The following is a 27,794-nucleotide window of genomic DNA, read 5'->3' as shown; positions in this document are numbered from 1 at the left end:
GGCCAATATAATAAAACAGGAGATATTTCTTTCAGAGCAGCCTTCATAAAATATATAATATAGCTAAAGCATACAAGCAACAAGACTTACTTTTATCATTAATATTTTTATTTGAACAAAGAGGAAGGCCAAAGAAACATAAAAGTAGTGGGATATTTAACCCTGTTTTTCTGAATCTAACACATCACCCTGGTTCAATGGAAGTGACTGAAATTCCTACTGAGTTCCCAAGGTGTTTGTCAGATTTTTTTACTGAAATTTTTCTCTTTCTGTGCTTCATCCTTGAAAACAATTGGTCACAAATGTATGTAATCCCAAGAAGCGATGACATGAATAAGGCATGATTGTGAAGTGAGGAATATCTTTCTCTAGTAAGAGAGGTCTTACAGAAGGATGAAAGAGATATGATGCAGTTTTTCTTTGGGTTGAATATCTGATTGCAACTCTACACATTCCATCTGAAAATTGACAGGGAATGTATTTATGTCACTAGGGCAGGACAGGGGTGGCTGCAGGAAGGGCTGGACCAGGCCACGTGTGGCCATGGGCTGTGGGTTGGATATGCCTGCAATGTCATCCTTACCTCTCTACTCTTTAATCCTTACCCATAAGCTCTTAGATCTCACCATGGTAAGATCTTAGATCTCACCATTGTAAGTGCAAAGTAATGTACACTGGAAAAACAGCTCCATTTTATATAGTTGATGGGCATCCATTAAATCTGTGGACTGCAGTATTAACACTACCTTTCATTAAATCTTGAGAGAAAGAAGATAGAAGTATAATACTACTGGGGAGAATGAAAAAGTTAATGCAAAGTAAATAATGATTTCCATGCAAGGAGAGATTAGATAGATCGCCACTACTTGCCTTGTTATGCATAATATTTCTATTAGGAGAACAAGGAATTGACAGATATCACAAAAAGAAAATATCTTTCAATAAACTCATTTAAACTGTAAATCTCATGGTCAGAGGGCAAGTAAAATTGATCCTGAAGTGAGAAAATCAAGTGAAGAAGCATCTAGCAAATGCTCTTGAATGCAGTCATCTGTTCTACTATAAATCTGTAAACTCAAGATTTCCAGGATGTTGGAAGATACACAAAGGAATGTTATTTTTTATTTCTATCCAGAGATGAAATACAGCTCAGTGAACACTTATTTCTGTTTGAGGTGGCAATTCTACCTCACATATTATGCTAAATTTTGTTGCAGCTCAAGGAGTAATCTGATTAAGTGCAGCTAACAGTAAAATCTACATCTCATATCCAAAGTCTGTAAGTGGAGAGCTTTGTAAAAGGACAGCTGTCAGTAGACTTCTGCTGCCCTCAAGAAAAGGTTAAGATATGCATCCAAATGTCACTCTGCTTGCCCAGTGAATGATTGTCCCTGCTGCCTCGGATTCATCGAGCATCCATGGCCTACAGTTAATAGTAGTTACTCTCATCCCTCAAGTCAGCGTTAGCTGAAATTCTCTCCCTAAGAATCTTCTCATATTATTTATAGGAGATTTATCCACATAGCTAGAGAGAGACCAAAAATTTCTAATTATATCTAGCAACATCACTTTCCAGTTTTCAGTTCGTTCAGTTTGCCAGACAATGCTTTGCCAAAAACAAGGTTTGCCAAAAATGCTTTGCCCAAAGACAGAGGAGGTATCTGTAGCATGTGCTGACCAGACTCTATAAAAGATTCCTTGAAGCTGTGCTGTCCTGTCTCCAGAGAAAACTTCATGGTGAGTGTCTGTGACTGGCAGAAAGGGACAGTGTCCCTGCAGTCCACTGCTGTCCTAGTGTATATATCTATGTCTGCAAGCATTTAAAGTCTGTGACATAAAGCACGTCTGTGTTTCAACTTTAACTGATTTATGGAATTCTATGCAGTGGTAAGAAGGGTCTAACATTTCTGCTTTACAGCTCTGATCATCTTCCAGTCAGCACAAGACCTTCTTGTGTCACAAGAGGTAAGAGCCTAATTTACTCACTTTTAAGGGATTGTCAAAAAGATGGAGGATTTCTGTAGATCTGTTCTTTTGTTGTTGTTGTTGTTTTGGTTTGGCTTGGGTTTTTTTTTTTTTTTTTTTTGTTTTGTTTTGTTTTTGGTGGTATATTTCTGTGCAGTTGCACAGGCAGTTGGCATAAGCCCATACATTCCTGTCCACTGCCCTGTTATGGTAAACACAGCACATATACATGAACAGGTCATTGAAGCTACTAGCCACTGTTGCTATGCCAGGAAATGCTTCCTGGGGATTCCTCAGGTTTAACCATGGATCAGTGAAGTAAATGATCTGTTCTGGCATGAAGTCTAGCTAGACAAAGCCAGCCAACAGAACAACTAATGGCAAAATCTTTCAGGTTTGCAATAAAATGTATGAATTATTGTACAGAACATACACTGTACATTGTCCAGAAATTGCTATGAAAATGCCTATCAGACCATACTATGGGGTTATAATCTGCATGTGGTACTTATACTAGGAAATCTGGTAAAAAAGCCAAAAACAACTAATATACAATAAAAATAGAGATATTTTTCTACTTTACCTCTAAAATTAAATAGACTAAAATGGAGGCTCTGCATACTATTAGGAATCGTACAAAGTGTTGGCATTTGGTTGATTCATTTAGGCAACTAGAAGCTCTAACATAACATCTAAATGAATTGCCTGCCTGACTTCCTAGGAACTCATGTGTTCTCTATCACTAGACATGCAGTGTTTCCTTGGGAACGCCATACTGCATTTCAATATCTATTTTTGATATGTAAATTCTTGAACTGAGGCTGATAAATTTTTAATATAACTATTCTCTGATGATCCAGTATTTTAACTTGCTGAATTATCCATCATTACGTACTATTTGCACTATACTATTTTCCAGAGCTAAATCTCTTACAACTGGTTTCTGCTGTTGTCAATGAAATAACAGTGTATTTTATTTAAGGTGAGATCTGCACTGAAATTTAAGCATGAGACTGAACAGGAATTAAACTGCAACTTGTACATTCTCAGATGAAACATGGAAAAAGTCTTACTTTGTTTAGATGGAACAGATCTCTAAATTTTCCTGTAAGATTTTTTTAGATCATTGACATTGCTTCCAATAATTAACAACCAGAACTGTTTCTAAATAGGACCTAGTAAATCTCACAATTTAAACACACACATACACACACACAGAGAAAAAAAAAAAAAAGAAAAAGTTTTTTGTAACTGTTAAACACCTAAAGGAGACAATTTGATAAGCAGGGCTCAGCTAGCACTGACTTGTATGGCTGATACCTCAGCTAACGTTCAGAGTTTATGTAGAACAGTAGGAAATGTGTTGAACACATCTAATGCACATTTGATAATCAGAATCTATGCTAAAAAAAAAAAAAAAAGAAGAGACTGGAGACCAAGATTTCTTTAGCCTGAGGGGGTTTGACTTAGCCCTACTTGTGTTTTTAAAACATTGCCCTCACCATGGGTTTGGAAAGCATTCTGTATCACAGGATCTTTCTACTGGAGCAAATGTGCCACTGTGCAACCAGGGATGCAACAGTCATCGGTATTGCAGGAGGACGAGCAGGATGGATGTTGCCCGTAGGGTATAGTTTTCTAGAATCTGCAGGTAGAGGTTCTAGTCCTATAACCAGAAAGACACACAGAAATAGGAGTTGCACATCTTATTCCAAAGCCTGAATTTACAATGCAGGACTCCTTAAGAAACTTGTGATGAGGAGCAAACTCCAGCAAATGATTCAAAACACCAGCAATAAGCATCAAGTAATAGTCCTCAGAACACCTTCTGGATACACCCACCTCTATTTTGTATATAGGCATGTATAGTTATTAGTGTGGGCATTTTGGTTGGGTAACTTCAGGTAGGTGGTATGAATATCTTCTTCTGACATGCCTCACTGTAATGCTTCATATCTTTGTTGGAATTCAGAGCCGAAGGACATAAATTATTTAAAAAATGCTTTTAAATCATTGAGCTTATAAAATTACAGATGCTTTATTGATGTTGATTTCATCACAGTAGCCTGGAAGTATTCCTCCAGAAATACTCTTTATTAAAAATTTCCTGGTGAAATCCAATATTGTACCTGCTTTGCATAGAGAAAAATGGACCATAGACAGATGTTATGAGATTCTTCTCAGCAAAATAATTCCATGATGCTGTGGAAGGTTTCCAGAAAACTGAATGGCAACAGAAACTGTTGACTAATCTGGGCAACATATCTGCTCTTCCATAGTGTTCTCTGCTGACAAGACTCTCCATACAGTGCAGCCATGTCTTCAGATTCTGAAATGGCCATATTTGGGGAGGCCGCTCCCTACCTCCGAAAGTCAGAGAAGGAACGAATCGAGGCCCAGAATAAGCCTTTTGATGCCAAGTCATCAGTCTTTGTGGTGCATCCCAAAGAATCTTTTGTGAAAGGGACTATCCAGAGCAAAGAAACAGGGAAGGTCACTGTCAAGACTGAAGGTGGAGAAGTGAGTAAAAGGCAAGACTTACAATGTGAATTCAATTCCCACAGTGGTCTGACACAGCTGACATGCAGGGATTTCTCTTTTCTTTGGCAGACTCTAACCGTGAAGGAAGATCAAGTCTTCTCCATGAATCCTCCCAAGTACGATAAAATTGAGGACATGGCCATGATGACCCACCTCCACGAACCCGCTGTGCTGTACAACCTCAAAGAGCGTTATGCAGCCTGGATGATCTACGTAAGTACCAGCAGCTCTCTTGCTTGGGCAGCGTAGCTGGGGAGGACTGCTGTGCCAGGCTGAGTGGAAGCCGACGTGCTGTGTCCCTTCCTCACAGACCTACTCGGGCCTCTTCTGTGTCACTGTCAACCCCTACAAGTGGCTGCCGGTGTACAACCCGGAGGTGGTGTTGGCCTACCGAGGCAAAAAGCGCCAGGAGGCCCCTCCACACATCTTCTCCATCTCTGACAATGCCTATCAGTTCATGCTGACTGGTGAGTGGTACACAAAGTAAATGTACTAAAAAGAATTTTCCTTTTAAATATGTTGATATTATTTTAACACGTCACCTGTGCTTCATTTCAGTCATAGAATCAATCATTGCTAGCTTGAACAGGCTTTTGTTGTTGTTGTTGTTTGTTTTGTTTGTTTGTTTGTTTTTACATCATTATTTCTAAAAAGAAGCTATGGAACCACAGATAACATGTTAGGGAAAACAATCAGCAGAACTTATAATTCAGGAAGCTATGAACTCCATACGTTCTGTGAAAATTCTGTATCTGCTGTAAATACAGTATAAGTAGAAAAAAATTATCAAAAGTATCAAAATTAATAGACGCGAAAACCATTCTCTTTACTTCATGCAGGAGAAAATAGACCATAACAATGCAGTATGGAAGAAGAACACATCTGTTCAAGGTTCTTTAAATTTTATGGAAAATTATTAATTTACAAGGAAATGAAATTGAAGAAACTATTGGTAGTAAAGAAAGTAAAAACAAACAAACCAACCAACAAACAAAAAACACCAATATATTATTTGTCAGTGGAGTTTAAATTTATTGCACTAATTTTCAGTCTTGCTCTATTCTCCATTTAAAATTTTTTGCCTCTTTCACAGACCGCGAGAATCAGTCGATCCTGATCACGTAAGTATGGTCCCTGATCGGGTCCCTGCAGGGATGCCCTGTGCCAGGGGACCTTCTCCCTGACCTCATGCTCTCTGCTTCTCTGTTTGGTTCGACAGCGGAGAATCCGGTGCAGGGAAGACTGTGAACACGAAACGTGTCATCCAGTACTTTGCAACAATTGCAGCTAGCGGGGAGAAGAAGAAGGAGGAGCAGCCTGGCAAAATGCAGGTGAGCTCTTTTGATGAACAGACTTAAGACTCAGCCTTTAATTGCTACATGGATTAAATATACACTGTAAATGAACAATTATCATCCTGTAGGGAACACTTGAGGATCAAATCATCAGCGCCAACCCATTGCTGGAGGCCTTTGGAAATGCCAAGACTGTGAGGAATGACAACTCCTCACGCTTTGTAAGTTTTTGATCCGACATTTTGACATTTGTGGGTGAGCAAGGATATCAGAACAGGAGCTGTCACTTCTGAAGTGACATGGTAGGATGGATGGACATCTTGAACTAATTGATTCCTCATATTTTTTTAAACAAAAATCTATCTAATTGTCTAATTAACTATGTAGTTGTTTTACATTGTTTAGAATTGTTTTTACATGAAGTGTTTTACAGCTAATAAATGTGTACAGAGGCATCATTTAAATATATGTAGATGTGTTCATTATTTATTATTTAGAATTTCTGTATATATATCTAAACATGCCCCTAGTATCTGTCATACAGACTGCTGATATAAAAATGTGTAAATTTTCTATAATGCAAAACTAAAATTTTGTACCTAATCAGTGACATATTACTGTCACTTATTAGATACAGAACTGGTTAGAGCTAGTAATTTAACTGTTCAGACATTGACATGAGGTGAGGGATAGGACAAAAAAGATTTCAAGACATCCTATAGGAAACTGAACTGCTCTATGACATATCTGTGGCCCTTTTCACTCAAAAGGCTTATTTGTAGGTAAGCTGTGAAATATCCTTGAAAAATTGCAATGCCAATCCATGGTCCCAGCTTCAAATTCTACATTCGGTGTACCTCCACTATTCAGAAGATAAATGCTACCTTCCGTTTTCCATAAGATCCAAAAAAAAAAAAAAAAAAAAAAATTTTAACACTTATTCCATAATTCCATAAGTTCTTTTTCTATATCCATATGAAGCATAAATGACAAAAGGCTGTTAATAATTTTCCCACTCCCCTGCAATCAGGGATATGCAGCAAAACTTGGCCCAGATCTTTATCTTACTTTTGACAACTTTTTCTGAATTTCATTCTTCTTTTGCTTTTGGTGGGATTTCTTTGATTGTTTTTCTTTGGTAGATTTTGGTTTCTTCTTCTGTTGTTGTTGTTGTTTTTCTGATTCAAGCTGGGAGAAAACTCCGAAAAACAAATTCACATAACTTCTTATTTCAAAATGTGTCCTCTGTGAATAATAGTGCTACAAGATTATAGACTTTCCTAGTGAAATTTCAAGGTACACTTTTTCCCCTCAACAGGGTAAATTCATCAGAATCCACTTTGGGGCCACAGGCAAACTGGCTTCTGCTGACATTGAAACTTGTAAGAGATGCTCCTGGCCTGCTCACCTTTCTTCTCAAATTCCTACCTCCATGTCCTGTCTTGTACCTAACTCTTTTCTCCTTCCTTGACAGATCTGCTGGAGAAGTCCAGGGTCACTTTCCAGCTCAAGGCTGAAAGAAGCTACCACATCTTTTATCAGATCATGTCCAACAAGAAGCCAGAGCTAATTGGTAGGAAGTACCAATTTTTTTAATGAAGTCTTAACACAGTTAATAACTGTCTTCATTCTTATGCCCAGATATGCCCTATTCTCTTTTACAGACATGCTCCTCATTACTACCAACCCCTATGACTACCAGTTTGTGAGTCAAGGCGAGATCACTGTTCCCAGCATTAATGACCAGGAGGAGCTTATGGCTACAGATGTAAGTTACGCATATAAATTTTGATACATTTATTAATACACTTAATATATGTGGCATTTACATTCACCGAATCTGTTGCCAGAGTGCCATTGATATCCTGGGCTTCACTCCTGATGAAAAAACAGCCATTTACAAGCTGACAGGGGCTGTCATGCACTATGGGAACTTGAAGTTCAAACAGAAACAGCGAGAGGAGCAGGCAGAGCCAGATGGCACAGAAGGTATTAATATGTAGAGCTGCCAGTAACAGAAATAGTTACAGAGCTGGCAGGTAGCAGTCAGTTATCTTGCTCCAATTCACTTTTATGAAAACATAAATCTCAGTTTCCACAGTAATCATGTTTCTAAAATTTCTTTTAAGCTACTGAAGTATTGCAGTTACAAAACTTGCAGATCTGTACCTAGCTCTTAGAGAAAATCCACAGTTCACTGATCACTGCCCCTGTGTCACTCTTTCCCTCCGTATACAGTTGCTGACAAGGCTGCCTACCTGATGGGTCTGAACTCAGCAGACCTGCTCAAGGCCCTGTGCTATCCTCGTGTCAAGGTTGGAAATGAGTATGTGACCAAGGGTCAAACAGTGCAGCAGGTAGGAAACAGCTCATGACTGGCAACCTCTGGCTTAATGTACTGTCTTGCTCTGGGTGCTATTCTGCTCCTGCTGCATTCTTCTCTGCTCTAGGTGCACAATGCTGTAGGTGCTCTGGCAAAGGCTGTCTATGAGAAGATGTTCTTGTGGATGGTTGTTCGCATCAACCAGCAGCTGGATACCAAGCAGCCCAGGCAGTACTTCATTGGTGTCCTGGACATCGCTGGCTTTGAGATCTTTGATGTAAGGAAGTCAGAAATAACAGTAAAATCTTTACAGACCACTGCAGGTCATAAGAAACTGGAGTTGTTGCTTTTATTCTGTTTTTTGAAAACGTGTTATTCCCTTACAATTTCAAATAAAGGTCTGCATTTTATTGCAAGCAGCGTATTTCCAATTTTCTGGAAATTCTTGCCTTTTTGAATATGTCACAGCTTTTGAATATGTGACTGCTTTTTCTCCATCTCAAAGCACAAGCCGAAAATATTTTTCATGTAATAGTATTCTGAAGTAAAAGGGAAGAAATTGCCGCCTTTTATATAGTTGCCACATATGTAGTTTTTCACTAACTTGAGCTTATTATTATTAAAAAAATCCACTGACAAATAGCATGCAACATTACAGACTGTCTAAATAGAGAGCTAAACCTAAGTCCCATGCAAATTTGTCCCAACGCTTTGAAAAAAGTGGGCAATATATACGCTTTGCTTCTGAAGACCTGTAATGTGATTCCAATAGGAGGATATTATTGACTTCCTTCAATGCAAGCACAGAAGGCAGGCAAGCATTTTTTTGTAAAAATTAGGGTAAAGAACCTGAGTGCAGGCCAGTATTGGCAAACACTTGTAACATCTAATATATTTTGTTAGTTCAATAGGAAAATGTACATAATACGAGGAAACAAAAAACAACAACAACAACAAAAAACCCACCAGATGTAAATTGAACATTGTTAGGGATAAGATTACTAAATTATTTTGAAATTTGCTTTAAAAATAACAGGAACAAAACAAAACAAAAAAAATCAAACAAAAAGAAATGTTTAAACTGTGAAAAAAAACTTTAACTGGATGCACAGGGGTAAGCTCTACAGAGTAGTTCTTCATCTTGACAAGTAAATCTTCTTTTTGCATAGTTCAACAGCCTGGAGCAGCTGTGCATCAACTTCACCAATGAGAAACTGCAACAGTTCTTCAACCACCACATGTTCGTGCTGGAACAGGAGGAGTACAAGAAGGAAGGCATTGAGTGGGAGTTCATTGACTTTGGGATGGACTTGGCTGCCTGCATTGAGCTCATTGAAAAAGTAGGTTCATTGTATGTAAGATGCTTTTTGTTGTTTGTGGCAGAATTTTAGGACTTTTCTTCACCCTCAGTTTTTTGCTCTAGTTCAGAAAATAATTTTTAGGGAGTGGCAATTTGGTTACAAATGAAGTATCTTTAGAATATCCATTAGTAAACGCTTTAAAAACAACCTGCAATTTCACTCATCTGCAAATAGGATTAACATGTTTCACACATAAGTTGATACGTAGGATTTTTTGCAGTGTATTTTTAAGTTTGCAAAGATAAAACAGCTCTTTATGGAAACACAGGCACTATTTTCAGTATTAGGATTATGATCTCAATATAAATATTGTGATTTCACAAACACAATTTCTAAGTAAAACCAGAGTTGTACATAGAAAAAAGGTGTTGGATGAACAGGACCGAATAAATATATAATTCTAAACCAACACTTTTTGCGTAACATCCTCTTCTGCATGAATGAAAAGACAAGGAGATCTCATCAAAATATGATTTTAGGAAGTATCTAAAACATTTGTTGATCCATTCAACAAATGTCAAATTTAATTAGCAAATTTAATTATGTTAGCTAGAGAAAGGCTTAATGCAAAAATAAAAATCTACTTCTGATCCATTAGAGTTATCAGTAAATTTAGAAAGACCTGTGTGTCTCTTGTGATGAGATCAGTTCAGAAATGCATCAGTTTCAGGCACTAGAAATTCCCATTTCTTTCAGAAATCTATGTCCAAAGCTTAAAAAAACTCGGATCCATTTCTCAAATTCCTGTGCCTTACTCCAATCTCTTTATGGAGGCAGATTTATATTTTATCTCAATTTTATTCCCTGCTATCTTCCAGCCCATGGGTATCTTCTCCATCCTGGAAGAGGAGTGCATGTTCCCCAAGGCAACTGACACCTCTTTCAAGAACAAGCTCTATGACCAGCATCTGGGCAAGTCCAACAACTTCCAGAAGCCCAAGCCTGGCAAAGGCAAGGCTGAGGCCCACTTCTCCCTGGTGCACTATGCTGGCACAGTGGACTACAACATCTCTGGCTGGCTTGAGAAGAACAAGGACCCCCTGAACGAAACTGTCATTGGGCTGTACCAGAAATCATCTGTGAAGACACTGGCCTTACTGTTTGCCTCTGCTGGTGGAGAGGCAGGTCAGTTCTTCTGAAATGTCAACTCTTTGGTGTGCAGTGTCTCTGCAAAACTGCAGAATAATGAATTGGTCTGAAAAACATAAAAAATATTTTATTGTCTTCACTTATCAGAGGCTAGTGGTGGTGGTGGCAAGAAGGGTGGTAAGAAGAAGGGGTCTTCTTTCCAGACTGTCTCAGCTCTTTTTCGGGTAAGAATTTTATTATTTTTTTTAAATCTTTCTTTGCCTTTTTTGTTTGTTTGTTTGTTTTTATCTCTGCAAATTAGAATTAAACTAATTTTGCAACAGTTTCAGGCAAGTACATATCCATTATTAGGTGTGTGAACCTTTAATGGTGAGTTGAAGGAATCTAAGAGTGAGAATAAAAGCTTTTGTTTAAACAAATACCAATTTCTGGTCCCACAGGAGAACCTAAACAAACTGATGACCAACCTACGGAGTACTCACCCTCATTTTGTCCGCTGCATCATCCCAAATGAAACAAAAACACCTGGTAAGATGCTCCAGCAGAGATACTGAAATGACTTCCCTCGATGGTGGGAACAGTGATATTCATTTGCAAAATTAATTGTTAGGTGCCATGGAGCATGAACTGGTGCTGCACCAGCTGCGCTGTAACGGCGTGCTGGAGGGGATCAGGATTTGCAGGAAAGGCTTCCCCAGCAGAGTCCTCTATGCAGACTTTAAACAGAGGTAAGAGTACTCGGCCTTTTAGCATGACTGTAAGTAATGTCGAGATTTGGGAAGAACAGCCTTAACTTCCTCTTTTGCTTCTCACAGGTACAAGGTGCTTAATGCCAGTGCCATCCCTGAGGGACAGTTCATTGATAGCAAGAAAGCTTCTGAGAAGCTTCTTGGGTCAATTGATGTGGACCACACCCAGTACAAATTTGGTCACACCAAGGTACCAAGTCTCCTCGACTCAATCCCTATGCCTGTTTTTTGTTCCACCTGACAGTGATGTGCTGCAATGTTTCCTTTCTTCAGGTGTTCTTCAAAGCTGGGCTGCTGGGACTCCTGGAGGAGATGAGAGATGAGAAGCTGGCACAGCTCATCACTCGCACACAGGCCAGGTGCAGAGGCTTCCTGATGAGAGTGGAGTACCAGAGAATGGTGGAGAGGAGGTAGGTGTTCCCCATCTTCAGTTAAAGACACTGTATTTTGGGGGAAATGCTGAGGATCATATCACACAAAATAATCAAATGTACGTTTCAATTATGCTTCAGGGAATCCATCTTCTGCATCCAGTACAACGTTCGTTCATTCATGAATGTCAAGCACTGGCCCTGGATGAAGCTGTTCTTCAAGATCAAGCCCCTGCTGAAGAGCGCAGAGTCTGAGAAGGAGATGGCCAACATGAAGGAAGAATTTGAGAAGACCAAGGAAGAGCTTGCAAAGTCTGAGGCAAAGAGGAAGGAGCTGGAGGAGAAAATGGTGTCCCTGCTGCAGGAGAAAAATGACTTGCAGCTCCAAGTGCAGGCTGTGAGTATTGCCATTTATTTTCCACCCAGAAAAAGGGCATGTAAATTCAGATTGCTCTTTCCCAAGATGACATTCAGATTATACATGATGAAATGCCAGCTATTTAGTGAGGTAGGCATCATACTGATTGTGAAGTGGAATAAAATATTGTCTAGCAGTGGCCTGGTGAGCCCTCTGATATTCAGTACAAAGTAAAATGGTGCTTGAGATGTGAGTCAGTTCTCTTGCTTTATGTGGAAGACGACATCTACAGCTAGTCAACATGAGATACTCAGTGAGTCTTGCAAGATGTAGATCTGTCTCACCAAGATCTAAAGTAAACCATGAATGCATTCTGAATATTAAATTCAATCTAGAGTTCAAACTGACAGTTGTAAGTTCAGCTGCCACATAACTAGTCTTTATTCATTTACTGAGGAATGGGAAAATATACTTGCAAACTTGCCTCAGTCCAAGAAGAAATGAATACAGAGCTCCTGCTTCTGAAAAAGTCTCACCTCCCAGGGTTGTTGAAAGGTGTTTTACTATGCATAGGAGGGTTAAGTAATGCCTGGAAAAGTGAAAAGAAGCACCCTTATACAGGGGGATTTTGGAAAGGTGAAAAGGCTTCCTGAGCCCTGTCCATCCTGTAGTTTGCGGGCATTAGTGAGTAATTTTCAAACACAAAACTCATATACCAAATTTAGGGAGCAGATGTATGTATAATAATATTAAATCATAATCTCTGGATAGGCACTTTATACCTCTGTATTCTTTACCCTTAATATAGTACTGCACAAAACAGCAAAGATGAGTAAGCAAAAAGCATTTGCATTCATTTTTGAGCATCCTAGCTATTTGCATCTGCAATTTGGATTTTCACTATACGCTGTGTAGTAGATGTGTTATTATTAAAATCCATGAACCTTGCAGGCACAAAAAGTTTTAAAAACTAAAGTATCATTTAAATATATTTATTACAGCTTTGTTTGTTATTCAAAGCCCATCTTACAAAGAAAACAAAAAAACCCACAAGAAGTTACTGAAAAAAAACTTGAATTACCAAATACACTTGTGTTTCCATTAGTCATGTAATTGTTTGGTGTTCAGTTAGAAAACTGAAGCATATTTTTTTCTCAGTCTAAACAAGAAAAATGCCAGTTTTGAATGTCTTACTAGTAAAGGTGTCTGTCGGCTAAATCCATTTAGTAGAAAGCTATCCCAGTAAAATATCAAAGCCTGAAAGAATACAGAGGAACCTTCAATCAGCATTAAAAACACCAGACACAGTAGTTAGAAATTCAAGTATGCCACTATAAGATGTGCAACAATTCTAATGAATGTAAAAGAGTGATATTCTTCTTTATCTAGCATTATTTTCTAAAGAACAGAATCTTTACATCCACAAATATTACTCTGTTCAGCACTATCAATGACAAAAGGGAAGCTGATTACCATGTATAAAGGAAAAAGCTAATAAGTCCAGGTGATCAACTTTCTGTGATTTGTGTCACTGCAAGAGGTATCCACACAACTACCACTTCTGTGAGACAGATTTGAAAGGGCTTAAACAAAATCAAAATGATGCCTAAAGGACAGTGTGCATAATTTTCTTCCAGATACAGAAACTGAAAAAAGAGTTCATGAGTGGAACAGCTATTTCAAATATAGCTTTTAGACTTGTCAATTTACTAAGATAAAAGATTTAAATTAAAAAAGAAAAAAAGATACAGAAAATAAAGATATCTTGTATCTCCCCATAGGAAGCAGACAGCTTGGCTGATGCTGAGGAAAGGTGTGACCAGCTCATCAAAACCAAAATCCAGCTGGAAGCCAAAATTAAGGAGGTGACAGAACGGGCTGAGGATGAGGAGGAAATTAATGCTGAACTGACAGCCAAGAAGAGGAAACTGGAGGATGAATGTTCAGAGCTGAAGAAAGACATAGATGACCTGGAGTTAACACTGGCCAAAGTTGAGAAGGAAAAGCATGCCACTGAAAACAAGGTATGAGGCAGAAGATGTCACTCACACTCCAATAAAACAACATTGTGCTTTTGGAAACACAGAATGTCTTGAGTTGGAAAAGACTCAAGAGAGTTGTAAGTCCAAATGTTACAAGAGTCTTGAATCTACTTGCTTTAATTATACTTGCTCCCTTCTTATCAAAGGTGAAAAACCTCACAGAGGAGATGGCAGCCTTGGACGAGAACATTGCCAAGCTGACAAAAGAGAAGAAAGCCCTCCAAGAGGCCCATCAGCAGACACTGGATGACCTGCAGGCTGAAGAGGACAAAGTCAATACGCTGACCAAAGCTAAAACCAAGCTGGAGCAGCAAGTAGACGATGTAAGAACAAAAGCATACGGCTATTATAGGACAGTTGTGGAGATAAACATGGCTGGCAGAGCACTAATGATCTCCTTTGGTTTAGCTGGAAGGGTCTCTGGAGCAAGAGAAGAAGCTGCGCATGGACCTCGAGAGAGCTAAGAGGAAACTTGAAGGAGACCTGAAGTTGGCCCATGATAGCATAATGGACTTGGAAAATGATAAACAGCAGCTGGATGAGAAACTGAAGAAGTAAGTGTGGTTGTGGGACATCTGAGTGCTGGACGGGTACACTTAGATGTTTTGTTCAGGCACTAACACCATGTATCTTGTGCAAAAGGAAAGACTTTGAAATCAGTCAGATCCAGAGCAAAATTGAGGATGAGCAAGCCCTGGGCATGCAGTTACAGAAGAAGATCAAGGAGCTGCAGGCAAGTCTCTGGTCCTTCCCTTCTGCCCTTCAGAAAACATCTGAAGGGGAAGGACATGGGTGTGAAGGGTGCCCGATGCTCCCCAGGCCCGTATTGAGGAACTGGAGGAGGAAATCGAGGCAGAGCGAACCTCTCGGGCAAAAGCAGAGAAGCACCGAGCTGACCTCTCCAGGGAGCTGGAGGAGATCAGTGAGCGCCTGGAGGAAGCAGGAGGGGCTACAGCAGCTCAGATTGATATGAACAAGAAGCGTGAGGCAGAATTTCAGAAGATGCGCCGTGACCTCGAAGAGGCCACGCTGCAGCACGAAGCCACGGCTGCTGCCCTGCGGAAGAAGCATGCGGACAGCACAGCGGAGCTTGGGGAGCAGATCGACAACCTGCAACGAGTCAAGCAGAAGCTGGAGAAGGAGAAAAGTGAGCTGAAGATGGAGATTGATGACTTGGCCAGCAACATGGAGTCTGTCTCCAAAGCCAAGGTATAATATAGGTCTTACAGAGTGAGTGCTCACAGGAGCAATCTGTTCCTTGCTTCTCTTGAATACTTAGCAGAACATCATGAAGTAGTATTATTTTTCTTTGAATAAGAGTGACTCTGCTTGTATTACCTATGTTTATATATAGGCAAGTCTGGAGAAGACATGCCGAGCATTGGAGGATCAGCTGAGTGAGATTAAGACAAAAGAAGAGGAGCATCAGCGGATGATCAATGACCTCAATGCTCAAAGAGCTCGTCTGCAGACAGAATCAGGTGAGATTTTCACAACTCTGATGTGTCATTGTACAACATCAGAGAGTTGGTGTAGAAGGACTTTTCTCTCCTTTGAGGACAAAACTTGTGGAAAAAGACATTAAATTTCTGTAAGCTCTGCCAAATGCCCTAATTGTCCACAACACTGTCATCAGTGGCAATTAAAGGCCTGTGTATCTGCAAACTTTCCCAGGTGAATATTCACGACAAGTGGAGGAGAAAGATGCTCTGATATCTCAGCTGTCTCGAGGCAAGCAGGCATTCACCCAACAGATTGAGGAACTCAAGAGGCATTTAGAGGAGGAGATAAAGGTGAGGACGTTTTCCAAAATTCTGTCTTATCCAGTGGATTTTCCTGACTAAGAGGTGCTTCAGACAAGCATTTAATGACAGAACTAGTATGATGACATAGATGAAAACAGTGTGACTCTCCATGTTAGCTCTGCTGCTTTTCATTGTTCTTGTTGTGAATACTCAACACTTTCTTCTTCCTTGAAAGGACTTTTTTAATTTCATAAAGAAACAATTTTTGAAAACATTTCAGTTTGAAAGCTTCCATTCATTTTCCAAACACTCTTGTTACTCTAGGCCAAGAGTGCCCTGGCCCACGCCTTGCAGTCAGCCCGCCATGACTGTGACTTGCTCCGGGAACAATATGAGGAGGAGCAGGAAGCTAAGGGTGAGCTGCAGCGTGCCCTGTCCAAGGCCAACAGCGAAGTGGCCCAGTGGAGAACCAAATATGAGACAGATGCTATTCAGCGCACAGAGGAGCTGGAGGAGGCCAAGTATGTGGGGAAAGTGGGGAAGGCTGACAGAAAGTAATAACAGAAAATTGAAGAGATCACTGAAGTACTGTCAGGAAGAAGCCAATGCTGTGCTTTGGGATGGATGGCAAGAGAAGGGAAAATTAATCCCTTAATGTGTGTGGATTGGAAAATGAAAATATGCACAGAAGGCAGAAAATGGCAGACTGAGAACTAAGGAATGTATATTACAGACTATGAACTGGTTAGGTATGCTATTAAGAAAAGCAACAGAGTAAGATGTACTCTTTGTTTGCTGACTGTGGTATGTGCTTTATTCTTCCCAGGAAGAAGCTGGCACAGCGCCTGCAGGATGCCGAGGAACACGTTGAAGCTGTGAATGCCAAATGCGCTTCCCTGGAAAAGACAAAGCAGAGGCTGCAGAATGAGGTGGAGGACCTGATGATTGACGTGGAGCGAGCAAATGCTGCCTGCGCAGCTCTGGACAAGAAGCAGAAGAACTTTGACAAGGTATTCTGGGCTCCAGCCCTGTGTTTCCTGAGCAGAACATGATTGCCACATCCATACTCACGCCCTGTTGCTCCTCAGATCCTGTCGGAGTGGAAGCAGAAGTATGAGGAAACACAGACTGAACTGGAGGCCTCCCAGAAGGAGTCTCGCTCCCTCAGCACAGAGCTGTTTAAGATGAAGAATGCCTATGAGGAGTCCCTGGACCACCTGGAAACACTGAAGCGTGAGAACAAGAACTTGCAGCGTAAGTCGCTCAGTCTTTCCTGCTGGCAGGGCTTTCTCAGAAGCTTTCCGGCCCACCTCTCCACCTGGGTCTGTGCCTTCAGTGGTGGGAGGAGACTTGTTACGCTGTTGTGACAGGGCCTTTCCCTGTATGCTCTGTATCTGACCATGCGATTTTTCACTCTTCCCTGCAGAGGAGATTTCTGACCTCACGGAGCAGATTGCAGAGGGAGGAAAGGCAATTCATGAGCTGGAGAAAGTCAAGAAGCAGATTGAGCAGGAGAAGTCTGAAATCCAGGCTGCTCTGGAAGAAGCTGAGGTGCATTCTTTTTTCCTTAACTGTTTGCCTACCATTTGTTATGTACAATTGTTTATTTAACATAGATTAGAAACCTTAATATCATTTGTGAAATTGTATGCATGTAAGGATAACTTCCAGGCACGAGAAGCGTAGGGTGTTAAACATAATTACAGTCTTCCATTATATGGCAATCCTTTTCTTTTTTGTGCAATGATGATGCTATGCAGTAGTGACTATGGGATTTTGGTTTCTTTAGTCTCTATGCCATTTAATTCATCAAATGTTTGTGGTTTTTTTTTTTTTTCATTTATTCAGTGATGTTTTATTTGTATTACTTTGTATTGTTTTGTTTTGTTTTTATTTTTTCTTTTTCCTAGGCCTCCCTGGAACATGAAGAGGGGAAGATCCTGCGCCTCCAACTGGAGCTCAACCAGGTCAAGTCTGAAATTGACAGGAAAATAGCAGAGAAAGATGAGGAAATTGACCAGTTGAAGAGAAATCACCTCAGAATTGTGGAGTCCATGCAGAGCACTCTGGATGCTGAGATCAGGAGCAGGAATGAAGCCCTGCGGCTGAAGAAGAAGATGGAGGGAGACCTGAATGAAATGGAGATCCAGCTGAGCCATGCTAACCGTGTTGCTGCAGAGGCACAAAAGAATCTGAGAAACACACAAGGAGTGCTCAAGGTAAGACTGACCCAAAGATGTGCTCACCATTTTCTTATATTGCTAAAAATGTTCCTGTCTTCTATCAGTTCCACAGTGATGTGAAAATAGGAAATAAGAAAATAGGAAAAATGTGCCTCACAATTTCTCACCTCTGTCTTATATCTCTGACCAGGATACCCAGATACACTTGGACGATGCTCTCAGGACACAGGAGGACCTGAAGGAGCAGGTGGCCATGGTGGAGCGCAGAGCAAACCTGTTGCAGGCTGAGATTGAGGAGCTACGGGCAGCCCTGGAACAGACAGAGCGCTCAAGAAAAGTGGCTGAGCAGGAATTGATGGATGCAAGTGAGCGTGTGCAGCTCCTCCATACCCAGGCAAGTCCATGGGTTGAAAGCTTCTAGTCATTAAACATTTACATTTTTTAATAACATAACTTCAACAGACCTCTACCATTACTATTATCAGCAAGGATCATTATTCATATAAAAAACTAATAGAACTCTAAGTAAAAGTAGGGAAATGGTTTTCACTGAATACGAGCAATGATATAAATATATATATCATATCTGCTGTGTGGTTTATCTTCAACAGAACACCAGCTTGATCAACACCAAGAAGAAACTAGAAACAGACATTTCCCAAATTCAGAGTGAAATGGAGGATACCATCCAGGAAGCCCGCAATGCTGAAGAGAAGGCCAAGAAGGCCATCACCGATGTGAGTTGGAGCACTCCGTCACTGCTGATGGTGGATGCATTCTCCCTCAAAATACCTCCAGTCACAAAATACCTGTGATTCTTTCTTCTCCAGGCAGCCATGATGGCAGAAGAGCTGAAGAAGGAGCAGGACACCAGTGCCCACCTGGAGAGGATGAAGAAGAACTTGGACCAGACAGTGAAGGATCTGCAGCTCCGCCTGGATGAGGCAGAGCAGCTGGCCCTGAAGGGAGGCAAGAAGCAAATTCAGAAGCTGGAGGCCAGGGTGCGTAGGGCTGGTATTTGTGCAAGCGTGTGCAATACCAGGTCAGAGATAGCAGGGAAGCTTCAAATATGGGTTTCTCATTGCAGGTGCGGGAGCTGGAAGGGGAGGTTGATTCTGAGCAGAAGCGCAGCGCTGAAGCTGTGAAGGGTGTGCGCAAGTACGAGAGGAGGGTGAAGGAGCTGACATACCAGGTAAGGCTGATGGCATCTTTGTGTTGACATACCCATCTGACAGAAAGTCAAGGTATTTTTCTATGAAGTCGAAGAGAAAATGTCATTTTGTGGTTTGGGGAAAACCAATTCTCCCTCTTTCCTGCTGACCAACTGCTTTAGTCTGAGGAAGATCGCAAGAACATTCTTAGACTCCAGGATCTGGTGGACAAACTGCAGATGAAGGTGAAATCCTACAAGAGACAAGCTGAGGAGGCTGTAAGTACCATGCTGAGTGGTATCAAGAGTCATTTTCCAAGGGAGAATCACACATTTGATTATAAGCATGGAAACAGAATTAGGTTCGTGTAAAGTTTAGTGGTCAGATGTGAGGCAAGGTGTTCAACTTTATAGTTGTGTCATGAATAGTTGAGATTGAGGAGGCTTATGTTTAACCACTGATAGAGTGGTGATAAGAATTCTATGCCTTAACCTGGCAAAGACATGATAGACCTCAAGATGGAGGGACAGGAGTACTGAAACGCCTTTCTTGGTTTCTCACCACCAACTCCCTCTCCCTGCACAGGAGGAGCTGTCCAATGTCAACCTCTCCAAATTCCGCAAGATCCAGCATGAGCTGGAGGAAGCCGAGGAGCGGGCTGACATTGCAGAGTCACAGGTCAACAAGCTCCGAGTGAAGAGCCGGGAGTTTCACAGTAAGAAGATAGAAGAAGAGTGAGGAAGTCATGAGGCAGTAAAGTGGCCTGAGGAGTGCACAAAATGTGAACCCTCTGTTGCTTTCTTCTGCATTGTCTTCGTAACCATGTCAATGTCTAGAGAATAAACTTTGCATACACAGCAGAAACAGTGGTACTATTTGCAGTTTACAGTTACTTATGAGTGTGTTTCTTTCAAATGATGTGTCTAAGAACAATTAATTTTTTGGAGTAGAACTCTAAGTGTTGTAACATTTACTGCCAACAGAGCAAGAAAATTTTTGCAGCACTACACAATGTTTCCCAACAATGTAGTTTTAAGTTAATATTTGAATTAGTTTCTACAAGAATCAATGTTTAAGGGTAAATAGCGAGAGGAACTGTTTTTTTTAATTTTTAAAACTTGAAATGGGAACAACTCCAGAAACATGACAGTATGAAAGGAATCTCTTAGCCTGACACTGTGAGAAAATAGTGAAACACCAAACCTGGTAGCTATTGCCACCAGTCCTCCTTTTGCAGCTAAAAGCCAGTGTTCTTCAACCCTAACACAGTGACAACTAAAAAAAAGCCCAAACAAACAAAAACAAACAAAAAGTAAAACAAAACAAACACATGGGAAGGACAAAAATGAGGAAAATCAGGCTACAAAGAAAAACTTCAAGGCACATATAGTGCTACCGACTGCAGTAGGTTTTCTCAGCAGTGAAGCAAGAGGTCTATGCAGCCTTAGCACTCAGCACCTTTGGATTTCACTAGAAGATTTACTCTGAAGCAAAGAGCGCTATAATCTGGGTCACTTGTAAAGAAATGTCGTTGCTTCATTTACAGGGAATAAGAGTCTTACAAAGGCAACTGCCTGCCAGGCAAGACCAGTGAAGCTAGAAATAACGAATAGCCATCCTGGCAGTGCTGGACCCTGATGCATTGTGTATCTGCTAAGGCAGGCATATCTAACCCATGGCCTATGGTCTCAATACAGCCTGGCCCAGCTGTCCCTGAGGCCATCCCTGCCCCACACAATCATGGCAGCTCTGCCCATCACCACCAACTGGACTGCATTGCGCCGTGAGCCTCTCTGGGCTGAGCCCAGGGATGGGGTGTGGGGCAGGGACAGCTCACCTGATGGACAGTGACTGGATGGGTTCTGATACACTGGCTAAACATCATCCTGCAAACAGCAAAAATATGCAGCCATGCCTTCCTGTTTGGTAAAGGAATTTGGGAACAGGTTTCAAGATTGCCCAAAAAATCACCACTGTTTTGTTTTATTTGCAACTCCAGTTTCAGTCAGCATAAATACATTATCTGCAAAGTTTCAAACGGAATGTTTGGAGCTGGAAACAAAAATGTGACTGTGTCACTTCACCAGACCATTATCAGCCATCTTTTACCAGAGAGAAATACCCCTCACGTCAGTGTCACAGCTCATTCATGTCATCACTTTTGGCAGTGTGTATGTTGGTGAACAACTGTTTTGAAGGATGAAGCACAGGAGGAGCAAAATGTCATCAAACATCTCTGATGAGCACCTTGAGAGCTCAGTGAGAATTACAACCACTGCCATCGAACCAGCGTGATCTGTTTGTTTCAATATCCTACTAGTTTTGTGGGGGTTTTTGCCCTCTTTTTAATACATTTTAATAGAGAACATTAAAAATTAAAATAAGCTTTGTTACTTGATATACGTTAACTATATTGTCTACAAGACAAGAGCTGCTCTGAAAGTAATGCCTCCTGTTTTATCATGTTGTCACATGACATCAGAGGCAGATGTTACTGGGATGGCAGTAGAGGTTAGACCTTCCCACCAATATCCTGTTACATTCTCTTGTTGTGCAGCAGATGGCAGCAGAGGGACACTGACAAAATGGCACCTGACATGGAAATGCATTTGAAGCAAAGGCCTGGAATTGAATTCCTTCGTGAGGACAAAACAGCCCACGACAGCATTCACTGACACTCACTGAACATTTATGGAGAATAAAAAGTGGATGTGGACAGTGGATGTGGAGTGGCATACAGTGAATTCATGTGTGGTGCATTTCAGCAGTGGTGACAGACAGTGACAATGGGTCAACTCTGTTGGTAGATTTTTACAAGTACAGCACGCAGGCTTTTATTCATTGCTGGCAAAAATTCATAGTTGATGGCAGTGACTGTGAAAAACTCGTGTTATGTATTTGCTTGAACTGTGTTATTCTGCTCTCTGTTTCTGTGGTAGTTTCTGTGGAAATAAATAGGAGGCTTTGGAACAACATGTGTGTATGCAGGACAAGACAGTTCCTCTTCACTCAGTGTGTCACAGGCAAGCCAAAGTTTGGACACTCATGTGCTATGGGCAGTACTAATATCAGTACACTCAGTACAGTGACTGTTATGTGCCCCCTGAATTACTAGCTAGCTCTGCACTACTGTTTCCATAGAGTACTTCAAGGAGATGTGAAGCTGCTGGAGAAAGGAATTGGAGTTGCTGCCAAAGAGATGCAGAGGAGGGAGTGTGAGGAAAGATGCTGGGACCGACCACAGCAAAGAGTGTACTTGCAGCACCAGCATTTAGGATCAGGAGGTTCTCTTTCTCCCAGGTACACTGAGGCTTAGACCCATGGAGTCCTCTCATGTTGTAACCAAATATGGATGTACTTTGCTAAGCAGCAACTAAATATATTGGAAGGAGAAGATGACACCCTGTGTATGACAGCTCTTGAGAGACAGCATCTTTATGTGTGAAACTGTGAAAGTTGCATCAATGCCAGTGATATCTGGGATCCAAAGAAGGGAAACAAACAGCCCTCTCCACTCTCCCTTCCTCAGCATGCTCCAAAAAGACCCGAGATTCTTTCTTTCCAGACAAAATATCTTCTACCACACATTGAAAGGCAGAAAAAGAACAACTTCTGTATTAAGAAGCATATTTCTAGCCAAGTCCTTTTCATGCAGCTGATGCTATGAAAAACTTTTCCTTTGGATGTTAGCCCGAAGAATATTTCTGCACTGTTCAGTTCCTCCCATGTGAATGATAAAACCCACAAAGCTGCAAGTGCAGAAGAACACTTTGGGTTAATCTCCATTCATGTTGCATGTGGAACATCAGACACAGTGCTCTCTCGGAGGGTTGATTTAGTCCTTGCTTTTGGCTTTTTTTTTTTTTTTTTTTTTTAAGAGAAGATTATGCAAACTAAACTTAAAAATAAAGCTTAATTCTGAAATCAGTGTAGTGCAACTGCAGATCAGTAAAACATGCAGAAATATTTCTAGATCCATGGGTACCTTATTCAGCCTCTTGACTGACTAGGGAATACAATGATGGACCCAGGTCCAAAGTTTGATGCCTAAAATCTCTCTTCCCCTTGGAAAATATTACTATGACTATCCAAAATAAATTACATGGGCCAACTGTGAAAGAGTCACGAAGCAGCTGAAAATGTTAAGGCTCTCATCTGTCAGCAATTACGTCTTGAGAATTTGTTCCTAACTCAGCTGATGAAAAGTAACATTACAGGTCCCTTGAATTATGACATCTTGGTCCAACCATTTACTTGAAACTGCACATTACACTGGGCTGACCTGGCCTTACCACTGAGCATCCCAGAAATGACTTCTCAGAATCTGAGTGGAAAATTAATGGCAGTGGTAAGGAAAATTAGTTACTCCTCCCTTTGTGATTCACTGCCATACATGGAGGACAGGAGTCATTTTGTATTGGCACACTATTTCTGGAGTCAGGCTGCTTGTGACCTGATAAGTGCTGATGCAAAGGTAACTGATCTTGGAAAAAAAATGATTCCTACCAGACACCTCTTGTCAGTAATGCTAGATTCAGCATTCCTGTTCCCAAAGCATGTCCAAGACATGTACTCAGACCACTGATAAGGCTCCATTAGCAGTGCCTTGTCAAAAAATTTCATTTCTCTCTATTGACGGAGGAAGAGAAAAAAATAGAAAAGGCAAGGAAGAGGAAAAGGGAGAGAATGAGAGGGAGAGCAAAAGGTTGAGAAAGTACACAGGAATGCAGAAGACTCTCTTGGCAGTGTGTTTAACAGCTGGACCTACTCAAGAAGGGGGATCCACACTACTTTTGTGAACCCAGTGTCCCTCCATCCATTTAATGCCCATTTCCTGACTATCTGAATCATAGAATCATAATAGAATGGTTTGGGCTGCATGGCCCAAACTCCCTGTCATGGGCAGGGACACTTCAAATCTGTTTTCTGAATTTCTGCTTGCCCTGTCACTGCGGAAGGAATGGGCAGGCAGGCTGTGCCTAGAGCCTCCTCCCATTAAAAGTCCCTGTGAACCATATCGCCAAAAAAATTAATCGAAAACAACAAAAGGGAGATGCACTTTGGGAAAGCAGTAGTAGGGAAGTGGTAGCATGGTAGCAGGTAGCATGTGGGACACTCCTGGGATAGCTGAGAGGGTGGGTGTAAACTAGGACATTGAACAACATACTTTATTTTGCAAGCTGCTAGTGCTTTTAGATATAGAGTCTGAAAGTGACCTTCATGGCAGATACATTATTGAGTGAAGAGAGCATTACAGTTTGGGTCAAGAAGGAAGCTTTCCTTTCCTTCAGTGCTCTTGGAAATATTAACACTTCACCCTCTGATGGAATACTAAATCACAGTTCTGAAACATTTTTTATGTTTGTTCTATCCTGAAAAAGACCTTCCTTGGGTAGCTATGAATCTGATCTAAAGGATGGACTATGTCCACCATTGCAGTACAAAAGTACTGAAATCATGTAAGTAAACAATCAGGATAAACACAGAAAAACAAACAAACAAACAAAATGCTTTCTGGAGTAATTTGAGGTTGTGGATGAACCCTCATGGCAATGGCAGAAAAATCATAGAATCATAGAATGGTTTGGGTTGGATAAAAAAGGTAATACAAGAACATCCAGCAATAGCTCTCTAAGTCAATGCATGGCACCTTATTCTATTGTTAAGAAATGCTCTGAGTGGTCAAACTGGTGTTTTGATCAAAAGTAGTATGGAACTCTATCTGAGAAGAGTACAGCCATGGCAGAGATAAGGGATGAAATGCATGTTCTTTGCATTCACAGAATTCAAAAGGAAGTCATCTACAGCCAAGCAGTTGGACTAGACAATCTTTGAAGGTTCCTCCATTTGAATGATTCTCTTCTCTTCTCTTCTCTTCTCTTCTCTTCTCTTCTCTTCTCTTCTCTTCTCTTCTCTTCTCTTCTCTTCTCTTCTCTTCTCTTCTCTTCTCTTCTCTTCTCTTCTCTTCTCTATTAATTATCTGACCTTATGACAACTCTGTTATCTGCCAGAGATTGCAACCTCAGACCTTTTATGGTCTATCCACTCTCTCATGCTAACACTATGCTTGTAAGACTAATCTCCCTTTGCTCCACATCATTCTTGTTCTTCAACTCCTTCTACCACCTGTTGTCTCTCTTTTTGCCTGTTCTACCCAGAGTCTCCTAGCCTTCCCATCCCACTCAATTCTCTGTAACAGGAGTTCCTCAGCTCCTTTGGTCAGTGGTGGAAGGGACATTCTTAATGGCATGCCCTCATTCAGAACTCACTGTCCTTGATGCTTACTGAGAAGAGAGAAGCCCAATACCTGTGCAATTTTGGCAATTCAGCACTTGTCCAGGTGCTGTTTTTAAGATGCTTCTCTATTTCACAATTAACTGGTGCTCAGCTCTTCTAGGAGTCACAAACATTATGTGTGAAACATCACAGAAACTTAAGTAGCAGATTTTTCTATACTATGAAGTGCTACCACAAATGCACACCAAAACTAAATCTTGAAGCACAGTGAACAGAGTAAAATTAAGAGAGAGTAAGATCATCACAGACTTTCCATGCTTTGGTGCTTGGTTCAGAGCAGTCTTCAGAAGTAATTCTTAGTCCCATAAAAGACAGCTTATCTTTGCCATGTGAAAAGACACAAATGCCCCAAATTGCCCTGCACACATTCTCCCCGAATACGTTCAAATTTCTGATAGTTCTGTCCCTCAGTCTGTCCTCCTCAGAAGTTAAGTAACTCTGCTAGTCTTATCTCATAATCATTGCGAAATTAATTTATTTCTTATTTAAATTACAGAAACACTTTAGACTAGATACTTCCCACAGATAATAATAAAAGCATGCACTTCATTAGTCAAGGGGAGAGATTTTAATAAGTGTGTCCTACCATCTCCAGAGTCTGGTGCCCAGCTGCATCTTAGTGTTGGGGCGTGTTGAGATGAGAAGTCTTGCTCTGAAAGATCAGTGTTTCAGCAATTCTGCTGCTTTGGTGCTAACATTCCTATGTGCTCTTGTTTTACACAGAGGACAGCAGAAATGCTGCTGCACAGCAGGCTGGGCATTCCCTGTCAGCTGGTTCATCAACTACTCCACAGGATTTACTGATCCCTCTAGCATGCCCTGCTCATACTGAGACCGTGGCTGACAACAGCATTTGCAAGCTGCAAATCCCAGGGGGAATGTTTCTCAAGTAAAATGTTGTATTGAATAAGCCACAGATTTTTATGATCTGCCCACTTTTTTTTTTTTTGACTGTTCACTCTTCTGCCTGACAAGACTTATGTCTGGTACAGCTAAGTGCAAAGAAGAATATATTGTTTGTTAAGGGGGAGTAAAATGGCTTTTGTAAAGTTGGCAATGACTGAAGGCACAATGGTTCATACGCTGATTATTGAGAGTAGCCTACCCTAACTGGAAAGACACTGCAACAAGAATGTTTATTAATGGAATTAAGAGAAACATTATTTTTAACTTACAGCCATTTTTGGAGCCATTTTCAGATCTTTAGATAGCTTGACTCACATGGGATGTTTCTTGTGCTGTTTTTTTCTTCGTTTAGTTTGTTGTTGTTGTTGTTTGGTTTAGGTTTTTTTGTTTTGTTTTGTTCTGTTTTTTGGCGCAGTGAAGATTTCAAGTACAGTTAGAAAGCCAACAGATAGTCACAGTGTAAAATAAGAAGAGAAGGCCTCTGCAGAAATGTTGTTTTTTTCATTACAGAGAAATTAAGGACTTTACCGTGGTTATTTAAAGAATACTTTTCAGGACAAATAGAAGAGTAACAATGCACCAGGAATGGACAGTACTTATCACAATATTGTTAAATGAATTAAACTGTGAAGAAAATTATTTCTTTTCTAAGACATGTAACTAATGTTTAAATAAATGCCAGAGAAATGGAAATGGTTAAGTGGAACACCAGGCTTTAGGAGGGGCTCAGGAGTGAATCCAAGACTACATCCAAGCAACTATGCAGTCTGTATCAATAGATACTGCTAAAAATTAGAAAATAAATACACAGCATAAGTACCAGCACAGCTTTTCTAAAATAAATTCATGGCTGCCAAGTCAGAGAGCATGGGCAAAAGAGTGTCTGAGTCACTGCTGGGTGCCTCAGTGCTCACACGAAGTAGTGCTAAGACTGCCCTGTTCCTCTGTCACTCCAGTTATTGATAGATACCTGTCTTTGGGCAATGTGTTTCAACATGATCTCATCACAGGAACCTCAAATGTCAAAGAGCAAATGGAATAGTTCATAACTCAGCATAATATTCAGTGGACAGTCATCATGAAGGTGTCTTTGTCTGCAGTAAAGGCAAAGTTGCTCTTCTCTGGAGGGCAATGACTCATAAGTCTCTATGTCCATAGAGCTAGCCTTGTACTGGCCTTCGGTACTAGTGCACCAGCTTTCAAGAATCTCACTTACTTTGATCACTTTTCTACCACCAAGGCAAGCACACAGATTGGAGCAACTCAGAGCATGGGAAAATGTTTGACCTGGTTTAACCCAGCAGGTGGCTGAGCACCGCACAGTCTTTCGCTCACTTCCACTCTTCCCATTGGGATGGGAGAGAGAATCAGAAAAAAAAAATCCAAAGAATGTTGAGATAGATAGAACTATTTACTAA

General features: G+C 40.8%; 1 protein-coding gene and 1 long non-coding RNA gene across 2 annotated transcripts in view; one reads left to right on the top strand and one right to left on the bottom strand.

Moving 5' to 3' along the window:
• LOC107054725 overlaps positions 1 to 26,287 on the bottom strand; it is a 31,526-nt gene extending 5,239 nt beyond the window's left edge. Inside the window, exon 1 of the long non-coding RNA XR_001469283.3 lies at positions 26,057 to 26,287. This is a non-coding gene — a long non-coding RNA (uncharacterized LOC107054725). The remainder of the gene's footprint in view (positions 1 to 26,056) is intronic.
• Positions 1,717 to 19,999, top strand: MYH1A (myosin, heavy chain 1A, skeletal muscle (similar to human myosin, heavy chain 1, skeletal muscle, adult)). Its single transcript, NM_001013396.2, has 40 exons — positions 1,717 to 1,737; positions 1,919 to 1,965; positions 4,245 to 4,485; positions 4,576 to 4,719; positions 4,817 to 4,973; positions 5,600 to 5,627; positions 5,726 to 5,837; positions 5,930 to 6,022; positions 7,120 to 7,183; positions 7,276 to 7,374; positions 7,466 to 7,569; positions 7,652 to 7,790; positions 8,040 to 8,158; positions 8,252 to 8,401; positions 9,294 to 9,464; positions 10,304 to 10,610; positions 10,722 to 10,798; positions 11,015 to 11,102; positions 11,185 to 11,302; positions 11,390 to 11,513; positions 11,597 to 11,733; positions 11,836 to 12,091; positions 13,834 to 14,076; positions 14,241 to 14,417; positions 14,503 to 14,648; positions 14,737 to 14,827; positions 14,914 to 15,303; positions 15,449 to 15,575; positions 15,769 to 15,887; positions 16,164 to 16,360; positions 16,666 to 16,849; positions 16,928 to 17,093; positions 17,266 to 17,390; positions 17,750 to 18,058; positions 18,213 to 18,416; positions 18,634 to 18,759; positions 18,853 to 19,023; positions 19,110 to 19,214; positions 19,356 to 19,451; positions 19,759 to 19,999. Exons 3-40 carry the CDS (start codon positions 4,282 to 4,284, stop codon positions 19,909 to 19,911), a joined length of 5,820 nt encoding a protein of 1,939 aa, NP_001013414.2. The 5' UTR covers positions 1,717 to 1,737; positions 1,919 to 1,965; positions 4,245 to 4,281; the 3' UTR covers positions 19,912 to 19,999.
• Positions 26,288 to 27,794: the final 1,507 nt, after the last annotated feature.

Source organism: Gallus gallus, chromosome 18 (genome assembly GCF_016699485.2).
Source record: "Gallus gallus isolate bGalGal1 chromosome 18, bGalGal1.mat.broiler.GRCg7b, whole genome shotgun sequence".
NCBI lineage: Eukaryota > Metazoa > Chordata > Aves > Galliformes > Phasianidae > Gallus > Gallus gallus.
Note: the sequence above shows the minus strand (reverse complement) of the source record. Positions and strands in the feature narration are given on the sequence as shown.

What these genes read in the sequence shown, in the direction of transcription:
- MYH1A (NM_001013396.2), top strand. Translation starts at nt 4,282, where the DNA reads ATGTCTTCAGATTCTGAAATGGCCATATTTGGGGAGGCCGCTCCCTAC. An exon ending in TATGCAGACTTTAAACAGAG is followed by an intron (nt 11,303 to 11,389) that starts GTAAGAGTACTC and finishes TGCTTCTCACAG; the next exon opens with GTACAAGGTGCTTAATGCCA. An exon ending in TGCAGCTCCAAGTGCAGGCT is followed by an intron (nt 12,092 to 13,833) that starts GTGAGTATTGCC and finishes ATCTCCCCATAG; the next exon opens with GAAGCAGACAGCTTGGCTGA.